Raw genomic sequence first — 11384 nt, forward strand, 5'->3', positions numbered from 1 at the left:
ATGTCTGACCATGCACTCTACATGCTGCTGGCAGAACCACCAGAGGAAGAGAGCATAGCTCTGCTTCCCGGTGAGAGATAATCAGGGCCAAATACAGGGACCTCTGACCCCTGCATAGTCCTAAGAGGGAGAAATAAAACTGCTTGATTCAAGTCCCTTAGTTTGGCATGCCAGCACAAGCTGCATGTGATCACTGGTCCATAGTGGACTGTACCAAGAAGGCCGCATTCCAAGGTCAAAATAAACCATGACAAGTCATTGAATGGGAGCAAAATCTTCCAAAAAATGTCCTGCCTTGCCTCAAAAGGTTATTACACAGTACTTAATTGAAAACTGTTGATAAAAAAACCCCAGGAACTTCAAAAGAGTGAAGAAACATCCTGTGATGAGTGTCTCCAAGAGAGGCTGTTCCTCCCTGACTGTTCCAAGAGGGCCCATGGAAAGCATGGGGAGGCTGAGCTGTCTTACAGAGAAGGACTCCTGCTTCCTAGCAATATCCGTGTTCCTGTCACTCCAGTCGTAGAGGAGCTCCTCTTCCTCACAGTCATTGATCCACATGATCTCTCTGCTGGTGGCCTGGATGAGGTTCTGGAATTGGCGAAGCTGATCCATTCTCTCAAAGGAGTATTTCTGCAAGGAAGTACAGAAATGAGAAGCCATAAACACATAAATGCCTGAGTTGGGTGGAGAAAGGAAAGTCAAGAGCACAGCACAGCATAGCTTTTTTTTTTAAGTAAAATAACAGGAAAACCCACATGTCTGTAAAATCTGTTGGCAATGGACAGCAGATGTCCCTGGGTTTATTGAACCATGAAACCTGTTGGCAATGGACAGTGGACAACATGTCAGGATTTACAGAACAATGGGAACCTAATGTCAGCAACTTCTCAAAGTTACTTCAAACACATGTAGCAGATAGGTAGGCAGGCAAGCAAAAAGGTATGGAGGGAAGTGCAAGAAATGTCTGAATATTTAACATCACTTTTACTTGCATTTGCTGCTCATAGTCCATCCTTGATGTTACAGCAGCATCTTTTGCACAGTTGACACTTCATGAAAACATTGTCTTCACATCATAATACACATCCTGTTGCTTGAAATCAGACTGCCAGGAATCAGATTCTGATCCCAAGGGTTAAATAAACCATTTGCACAAGATTCTCGCTGTGTTTTACACGAAGATCCACAGCAGGGAAGATGAACAGCCCTACACAGAATTTGGTTCTAGTCCTACCTTTGAGTAACTTTTTAAGTTTCATATACAGCCTAATTTCATCACTATATTTATTCCCATTAAGGAGGTACAGTTCTACTCTTTGCCAGCATAGTGATCAACTCCCTGCACCAGGTGTAAACTAGAAACTTTCTTGTGAGAATAAGTCAATTATACAGCAGGCAATGAATTAATCTCAAGTCTGTGATTCAAAACGAAACTTTCAGAAACTACAAAGCACTGCTGAATAAAATTATTTAAATATGGATCAGTCACTGTGCCAAAACCTGAAGGGTCCCTTGACAATCACATAGGTGCTAATAAAGCAAACAGGGTATCAGAAATGATCACATCCCATGCTTACCAGCAGGCCTTCATATTCTTCCTCCAGCTGATGAACCGCGGCCTTCTCCCGCTGGAACAGAGACAGCAAACACTTAGTGAGCCTTTTACAAGTTGCCTATTTGCTGGTATTTGCTTTACAGTGTCAATATCATAATAATTCCAGGTGGTAACCTGCAAATGCCTGCAAGAGACATCTGTCAGCAGCAGATTTGCTCCACTGGATGACTCAGGAAGAATAAAACCAAGGCTTGGACAAATTTACTACTCTCAGGGATGCTTAGTATATAACCAAGTCTGCACATAATCTGCAATACCAAAACAACACTCAAAACTGGATTTCTTTCTGCACCAAACTCCTAGACCAGCTAGTCCTAGAGCTAGCTTTGGAGATTATGAACTAGTATAAATTATGATGTGAGCAGACAGCTCCAGTCTTTATCCCTGTTTCATGCCCAGCCTTGGAACTGGTATTCCACAGGGCAGAGTATCACCTTTCCTATTTGAAGAAGGGAAAAGGGAGTAAAATCCTTTTCACTCTTCAGCTTGGTTGAGAGATCAGGGCCCCAGAACAGGCTATCTTTTCTTTAGATTGAACTCTCCTCCCAATTAAGATAAAAGATGAATGGAAATTAAATAAGCCTTGTCTCTCCTATACTTAAATGCTGGGCTGATAGGGGAGAAAGTTAACAATTGCATTTTCAGTCACTTCTTTATTCTAATCCAATCACAAAACTCAGAGGGCAACAGAAGTCTCAGAGGAAAAAAAAAACCAAACTAAAAATAGTATCCACACCTAAGAAAAGTTTTAATCTTAGCCCAGAATTTGAACATTTTTCACAGAAAAAACCCCCATGACTCAAGGCTCCATCTTATTCTTTCACTTTCTTGTTTAATATATTCAGACAGCAAGTGAGAATAATCATTCTTAGTCATTCTTCTCACAAAAAAATATGGCAGTATTTATTTCCCAGCCTTGGTGCACAACAACAAAATGTCAAATAGCTACTAAATTTTCATTTTAAAATTCTGAGGAAAGAAGTGAAACACAAAATTATCACAGAATTAGGGTTGAAAGTGGTTGCTGTCACAACACCAGTGCTTTCTGAAGAGAGGATGAACTTTCCAGCATTCCTTTTTTGTAGTGGAACACCAGTAAGACAATGCTATAAATCCAGACCAAGCAATGTGTAAGGGAGGACAGTAATTACCAGATCTGTTTTGACTTTGTCCAGGTGCCAACGATAGTCTCCGATGGCATTGTGAGTTCTCCTGTGCTCGCCAATTTGTTGCTCAATGGATGCTGCATCAAACCCCCACTTCACTTGCTCCATTTCAACCTAGGAGCAAGAAACAGGATTGGTACTTTCATTTCCAACATTACCGCCTAAAATGGAGCATAAAGGAATTCAACTGAAGGAAACAGACTATGTGGTAGAGAGTAAAACTGAAATAAAGAGAAGTTCAGAATAGGGGGTTACAATTTCTCTAAATTGCCATCAATTAAACTGTGTGACAGGCTCCCAAAGCAGAAGAAACAAAATAGGAAAAATATTTCAGTGTTTTATAGTTAGACTAGATGAAACACACTCACTAGTGTACTTTCATCTGATTTTCTTTGGACCAAACTGTTATTTTATGTTCTACAGTAAAATTACATTCTTATCACTCTGAAAACAAATGACTTTATCAAACAATGCTATTCATGCAATTCATGTGACAATGCCCAGTTAAGTTCTATAGCCCAGTACATCAGATTTCCATTTTAATTTGGTCATGTAAACTTCAAAAACCTCCGTTAAATGGAGAAACACTAAATGAAAAACTACCCCACAGAAGCTAAACCGAAATGATTAGAAAACGTGTTGTATGTCTTGCATTTTGGCAACATTTATTGTAGGATGCCAAGTGCAAATCTCTAGAAACAGCCTTGAGAACAGTAATACACCTGCTAACTACTAACCCAAAAACTGACTGCAGCTCCTTGTTTCATTTTTTTCAAATATTAAAAGCTACCTAACTCTAAATTCAGCTCCACAAACTCCAAATCCTTTTTTATGCTGCAAAGACACACTAGGGCTCTGTCTGAATGCCCGTCTGTGCACATGCCCAGTAAAGAAATAGGTACCTTAATCTTGGGTTGGGACTGAATTCAGTAATTACCAGCCTGGAGTCTAATCTCTATGAGTCAACAGATGACAATAAAGCCAGAACTCAGGCGTAGGGGTTCAAAGGCAGTGTTGAAAATGATCCAACAAACGAAACCATTTTTCATTCAGCCATTTAAAAGTTACAGGACTTTGACCCTTGTTGTTATATTTAAAGTCTAAAGAGACTGTAGCAACAGTGGCAGTCATGGCTGGCTGCCATATGTGAACAAAGGCTGTCTGGATTTCACTGCACTTTCCCTAGTTCTGCACTGGAAATTTGACCAACCCTCCCTACCACCTGATTCTCCCATCAGCAAACCACCCAGAAAAGAAACAGAAAAACAGCAAAAAACTGCAGGTGCTCAGAACTTTTTCCCATTTCCACATTACTAGGGGAAACATTATCCTAGTCTCAATGTGAGCAAGTAATGGGACACAGCAAGTCACGACGGAAAGAAGCAGCATGGTGGCAAGTTCAAAATATATTTTCCCAGTGAGGTAAGTGCTTACTGGCCCCACCTCAGCTTTGCTGTAGGGATGAAGGCGAAGAGAGAGAGAGAGAGAGAGAGAGAGAGAGTCTGCGACTTCTACTTTCACAGGAGGTTTAGTGTGGGAACACAGCTATAAAGCACTTGCTTATGCTCCCTGTGTTTAGCGAGGGGTGTCTGAGCAGGGCATCACATGGCGTGTTTGGGAGGGGCAGCATGTTCACCATCTTTCATCACTGGAAGCATGCCCAGAGTCTGTCCAACATCACTCCTCAAGCCATGGATGATTAGCCTTCTCTCCCACAGCATGTGCAGAGCAATAACCTCTGCTGTTGCTGCCCAGGCACAATGCTAACACACATTACAACACAAGGAGTGCACCTCCACTTCCCCTTCCCCCTCTAAAACATGCCACACTGAAAGACTAGAATATAACTAGCACTCACTTAAAAATACTGCAGCTCTACAGAGCTCTACCCTCCTCACCTGGTTTGTGTAAGACCCACCTGGCAAATGCTATACCCAGATAATAAGGATGGAATCAGAAAGAAACAAACTAATAAAGAGAGATAAAAATAATGCAATTTCAAATTACAAGGAGTCTGCTAAGTGTGACTTCAGCCACCTTGTTCCATCCTCCCTACCTGTCCCTCAGAAAGGGCTGTCCAACCACAAACCCACAACTTTCACCTCAATAGCACAGAGTATGGGCTCTCAGTGTGTGTTTTCCACTCCACGTTACATTAGCAACAGCTGTGAATTGGCAAATTTGTTCTCAGAATGCAACAAACAGTAGCTTCAGCACTTCTGTGTGCATTTCAGCACTGACTTCTGACAGCCTAGTCCCATGGCAATCAGTTCTACCTCTCTGTGATAAAGACAGAGTAGAGGGGGAGAACAACTGTAAAACACTGGACAGTGGTTAAATCTGTGAAGATGGTCCTGTGTAAAGGGTTAAAATAAGTATGAATCAAAGGAAATCTGTGCAAGGAAGGAAGGAGGGAAATACTGAGCACAATAATCTCTAATGCAAATATGCCAATGCCTTTTGTGATGTTAACACCTGTGTTTCATTTAGCTTTCAAATTGAACTTCCACACCATTTCCTCTGCAAAAGAAGACCGCGATCCATGTTTGGATTTCAGTGGGAATTCACTATATCTACAGTACTACAGGGTAAAAAAAAAGGAACTTGGAATAATATGTGAGAATTCACGTGTACTTTTACTTTTCTACTGGCACCCAAAACATTACTACATATGAGGTGATGTTCATGAACAACACCAGGTTTTAGCATTGTCCCTGGGTTTTGCACAGGTTTACCTTCTGCTGCCTCATCCAGCTTAAACATTCACTTGTGACACGTTTCGTGTACTCATCCCAGCCTGAGCCGCTCTGAGAGGAGAAGCAGCCACCACCTTTGGAGCTGGCCCTCCTGGCACGGGGAACACTGATGGCTTTGTACAGGGCACGCATTTGCTCCTGGAGCTGAAGCAGCCTGAAAGGCAAAGAACCACTTAGTGCCTGTGAGCAAAACACCCAGAAAACATGCAAACAATGCAATTTATCTCTCCTAATGGACCACCAACTATTCAAAACAAAGTGCTGAAAGCAAAGACCACGGAAAAAATATACTGACTAAGATTTCATGGAGATAACTAAGGCATAAATTTCTATCAGAAATATATTACTGCAAGGCCCTTCTCCATGTTAGCATGACCAAACAGATTTAGTTCCACCTTACTGATTTCTATCACATCCTGCAACAACAGGGATACTTGAAGTACCACAAATTTCTATCAGTCACATTCCCACCCCCAACCCTTCCCTGACAATACCTTTTCTGATACATGTCACAGGGCTGGCCCATCTGCCTCATCTCTCTGATCAGCCCATCCAGGATGTCCATTTGTTCATTTGCCTGTGCAAAACAGTCTTCCAGGTCCCTGTTCCCTCTAAGTGGGACACCATCCCCATATTTCAATTCCTAAAGAAAAAAAAAAGATGGGAGATTAAATTAAATATTCATAATCTAAGCTTCATTTTGGTTTTCTTAAAAGAGATGTTGTGAGGACTGATTTTTTTTCTTAGGAAGCCTGGAAAGTTTCAACTGCCAAATCTCTGACTGCCAGCTTTAACCAGCAGAAGGCCGACTAGCAAGGATCCACAGTCACTGGAAAGTTCTTATTAAAATAAAATATGGAATAAAATTATTAAAATGTAATACCAAACAGAACTTTCCATAAAGAACAATCTTGATGTTTATGTCAGTGGAGCCAAGGCTTCACATGGTGTGCTAATTTCTTAAGACATTATGCTTTTGTGTTTAGAAGATGAGAAGGAAACACTGTCCTAGTAGGAGATGGTGGATATTGCTCCTGATTTTCCACAAGTTTCCCATAGGTTCTAAGACTTCCCCCTCCTGCAAAAACATGAGTGGTACCATCTGCCTGGGTCCAGCTCTATGCCCCATCACATTTGCACCTTATCACCCAAAGTCTAGGCAAATCCATGCACCCTCTCACTGCAGTTGGACCAGCATAAGTCATGGTGTTTCAACCAGGAAGACATGGCTTTTTGACCTCATCCCACACTGACACAGCCATGCTGAACAAAACATAAGGCAGCTGTGACCTGATTTTGCAAATAAAATGTTATGGACCTCATTGTTCTGTCCCTCAGAAAGAAAAGAAATAAACAAAGTAAGCAATGCATGTTGTGGCACCAAGCTGGAACTAAACATATCTTTCTTTCAACTTCACTGGAATAATATTAATCCTGAACAAAAGGCAGTGTTTACTCTGGCATTGATTTTTATATAAACAGGCTCACACGTCCTGTATCTCTGAAAAGGAAATGAACTCCTAACCACAGAGTTCATTTCTGAAAGAATTTTCTGTCCACAGAGGGTCCAAAAGTGTGCATTAAATCACATCTACTGCCAGAACTGTGAATGGGTTTCACATCTCAGTGGCCTCAACAGCAGGATGCACTCACCACCCTGCTCCTCCTCTGCAGCAGGAACAGAGGACACCCCATGTTTGCCAGGAGTGAATTTAGCATCAGTGAGCAACCCGCCCCCAGGCACTCTGGGTTTGTACCAGCGTAGCATACTGCAGAGATTATCTGTATGTATTTGAGCTGAAACAGCCAGGAGGATTTTAGTCTAGTTCCATTTACTTCTTTAGCAATCCTCTGGAAAAATAAAATAAAGGTAATGAAGGTATTTCCACTAAGAGAGTATGAGTAGTCCTAACACTAGTAACAGGTGTTTACACTGACAGTGGTCCTGATCTAAAAGTGAAAAATAAGATGCAGTAGAATCTTTTTGAGGGTGGGTTTGGTTTTTTTTAAAAAATCAAGAAGACCCCTTTTATTAACCAGATACATTTCAATCAGTTTTACTGAATGGAGTACAGAGGGAAGAAGGAGACCTAGGAGGGAGGCATGTTATTTCACTCCCAGTTGCCTCACACAAGCAGCTGAACGGGGAGAAAGGAAATGAAGAAGCAGAGCCTGTGAGTCCAGATAACAACACAGAATATGTATGTAATATTCATAATCACTTTGGGTAAGAAGAACAAGAAGCACTCACAGGCTGCACTATGAGCTCGGCTCGTGTCAGGCAATCCGAACAGTTTTGCAAAAGCTCCTGGATGGTGTTCTGGCGTCTGGACATGGTGCAGGTCCCATTCTGACTGTTGTGGGGGAGAAGAAGAAGATGAAGTAAATACAGAGGAATTGCACATTTTGAAGAAATACAAGAAACACAAATTCAGAACAGCTAAGAGAAGTTACATGGAATAATCCACCTCCTTTAGGTTCACAGAGACACACACACACATTAACCGCACTGTGAAATTTTAATGACAATTCCACAATGGCAGACCCACTTTATAGTTCTGCAGCAGCAGGCATGGACTGACTTTGCCACAGGATAGAGCAGAACATGGAAACTGGCATGCCATAAAACAGAAAGTTTTTCTTCCAGCACAGGTATTTGTAGCTTTTATAGAGAAAACTTTGACAGCATTAACAGCGAGAACAAATTATTCACAATCTTCGTTAAAGTCAGTACATTAGAGCATAGTCTTTGTGTGATGTAATTGTTCATGTTATCCCACCAGCCATCAATGTCAGGGCATACAAGGAAAGCAGGATCCTTGGCTACGCAAGCACATGAGCACACAAGTCCACACAAGTGTAAGAAGGGCTCTTTTATCAGCAGAAATGCACAAAGTTAGTGCAGTGTCTTAGGAATTAATTGCAAGATACACAAGCTACTACAAAAATAGATGTAGGGCCTGGAGTCAGAGAACATGCTTTCTTACAAATACATAAAGCATGAGTTTGAAGTCTCCAAGTAAAACTCCAGAACTTCCCAACACTAGTGGGAAAAAAAGCCAAGGCAGGTAACGGTGTCATTACTGTTGTCTTACACATAATCTACTGCATCCATACTGCCAGAATGTTGCTTTTTCAGTGCTTAGGATTCAGCCACCAAAATGAGCCACTGTTAGTTGAATGGGGGTGAGGTGCTTCAAATGAGGAACCATTCCTTGGTGATGGGATCAGACCTCCCAGGCACGCCCGGGCGGCTCCTAAAACCAAACACTTGCCAGTGAAACTGAAATAAACCACTAACAGACAGTAAGAACTAAGGTGTTTCCAAGCCTTGCCTAGTTTTCTGACTCCTGCGCTCACAGTAGGTAACCTTTTCCATTACAAATCACTGAAGAGTCAAACATTCCTTACAACACTAATGCCAAAAAGACTACCAGTGTGAACCTGTCCAACTCAGAGCCAAGCAAGCAATCTGGATTCAATGGAAATCTTTCCACTGATTTGAACAGACTCTGACCATTCTTCACAAAAGGAATTGTGACAATAAAAAAAAAACTCAGCAGAACTGTCCTTGACAAAATCACTGGAGGGGTGAGAAACACTCTATATTGTTAAGAGCTCCTCTGCAGCATGTGCAGTTGATGCATCAGCAGCCTGCTGTTCTCGTATCAGCTCATCTGGAACAAATGCAAAAGGTTTGAGCAACTTTTCAGCAGCTTCCCCCAATACCAGGGAACAGATCCTCAAAGATGTAGAGACAAGACTGGAGAGTCACTGGGTGACACAAAACAAGCTGTATACATGCAGCCCCCGGCTTGTACTGTGACCCTTTGGCTGCACAAACACTGTGCCCCACTGTGCTATGCAACCCTGTGTGTCTTGGAAACAGCTTAAAGGAAACAATTATGAAAAATAACATATGGGTCTGATTTTGTGCCAGGCTCCATGTCAGCTGCCTTTTCTAAATCATTCCTTCTCCTTAGGCATCGCTGCTGTGTTTAGATATAGAAATATCTGACTGCATCTGAAATTTACATTTAATTACGCCCACAATTATTCTCATGAATGAAACATAATAAAGAAGAGAAAGGAACCTTCCAAGCAATTTTCTCTTTTTAGAACACTGGAAGAGTACTTTTTCTTGAATCACTTTTTCCGTCATGTTCTGGCAGCTACAAATGCTGGAAATCCATTAATGCCAAATGAACTATAGATGGTGACCAGATTTATACTGTCATCAATCAGTCTATCTCCACTGGCTTCAGTGTAACTTTACTGAACTCAAAGACATCACTTCACCATGACAAGGTCTAAACAATAGCTATTATAGTTAACATGGTAAGAAAATGGGAAAAAAAGCCATTCTCAAGTAAATCAAGCTATTAAAACAAATTAAAATATAAAAAAAGTAGAAATACAAGCATTTTGTGTTCATCCTAATGCCACATCCATAATTATTGTCCAAATAATTTTAAAAATTAAAAACCTGAAGATAGTTAAATATAGATGCACAAAATTGTTTCAAAAGCAGAAGCAGAGGCCTTGAAACGAGAGGCTTAAGCACATCCTATCTAGGTCTTCAAATAAAGATCTACAAGTTACTTGTTTACAGTTCACAGGGACCTTCACAAAAAGAAAGCAGCACATATTTAAGGCTCTCCAATCCAGTAGATAAAGATATAACCAAAATAATGGCAGAAGTCAGAGCTATACAAATTGAAAACAGAAAAGAGCACACTATTTTATTAATGCTGCTTTTAACATCTTGGATGTTATCTTTGTTGTTAAAAAGCTAACCAGTTTTGCTAGTGAAAATATGGAGATCAATCCTATGATAATGATAAAAAGGCCATGGCCTGTTAGAGGCATTGGCTTTCAAATCTGTCAGAAGACCAAACAGAGCTACACGGGGCTAGTGGGGCACACCCAGAGACAGCAGGTGTCAGCACAGGAGTTGATGTTTGATGGCATAGCTCCACCAAGCCAACAGGAATCAAGGACTTCAAATCTGAAGGGGATTTAGCTGTACAAATATGCTTAAGGGCATAAATCAATCTCTGAACTTAAAATATAAAAATACTTAGCGAGACTATACTTCAACATACATATACCGATGTTGATACATCAGATAGCACTAGCGCAATCTCACAGGGACACACCTTCAATACTTTTCACCCATGTGACAGGAAGGTACTTCATTAGCAGTGTCAAAGTCTCTCAGTACAATACACCTCTTAATGAAGCCAACAGGATGAGCAGATCAAAGCAGAAACTCCAATTCAGAGTAATAAGACAACCAACCCTGAGGCAGCAGGAAACAGACAGCCAAAGTAAAACTGTATCCAACCCAAAAAACACTGGACCAAAGAAACTGAGGCAACCCCTGAACGTGCTGGACAGCATCATAGCATGGAGGCAAGAACAAAGCTGGATTTTTTAAGTAAAACCATGTAACCTACATGCTACATAAAAATACATTTCTGCCTCTCACAAAATGTAGGATACCAACAATCCTCAGAGAACACAGATTAAGTGGATTACTTTACATGGTATTTTGTCAATGTCTCTGTTGTTTTGTCTGATTTTGTTTACATGAAACTGAACAAGTTTTGAGTAATGTTTGGTCACTATAACACCTACTGCTGCTGTGACAATTTGATTTAACTCTGGCAGTGTCTAAACCTTGAACCTATGAATAGAATCCTGCTGTATCAGACGCTGCAGGCACACCAGGCAGTGAAAATATGGGCAGATTTTTCATCTGTTTTACTGCCCCTCTGTAAATACAGCATGTGTTATCAACCATTCCAGCAGAAATTGAAAGAGCTGAAGGCTGGTCTTTCAGAA

At 41.0% G+C, this 11384-nt stretch overlaps 1 protein-coding gene across 3 annotated transcripts in view; it reads right to left on the bottom strand.

Annotated features, from left to right (window-relative positions):
• DSP (desmoplakin) overlaps nucleotides 1–11384 on the bottom strand; it is a 38821-nt gene that overhangs the window by 21897 nt on the left and 5540 nt on the right. For 2 of the 3 annotated variants that reach the window (XM_017746916.1, XM_008643443.2), the window contains exons 2-7: nucleotides 7789–7891; nucleotides 6032–6180; nucleotides 5517–5691; nucleotides 2767–2895; nucleotides 1578–1628; nucleotides 469–630 (exon numbers count right to left, since the gene is read on the bottom strand). In XM_017746916.1, coding sequence (XP_017602405.1) covers nucleotides 469–630; nucleotides 1578–1628; nucleotides 2767–2895; nucleotides 5517–5691; nucleotides 6032–6180; nucleotides 7789–7872 — 750 coding nt within the window. In that variant the 5' untranslated portion in view covers nucleotides 7873–7891. Of the gene's footprint in view, nucleotides 1–468; nucleotides 631–1577; nucleotides 1629–2766; nucleotides 2896–5516; nucleotides 5692–6031; nucleotides 6181–7788; nucleotides 7892–11384 lie in introns of those variants that run through there. The other variant, XM_017746915.1, reaches the window with a different exon arrangement.

This window comes from Corvus brachyrhynchos, unplaced genomic scaffold, assembly GCF_000691975.1.
Source record: "Corvus brachyrhynchos isolate BGI_N302 unplaced genomic scaffold, ASM69197v1 scaffold100, whole genome shotgun sequence".
Taxonomy (NCBI): domain Eukaryota; kingdom Metazoa; phylum Chordata; class Aves; order Passeriformes; family Corvidae; genus Corvus; species Corvus brachyrhynchos.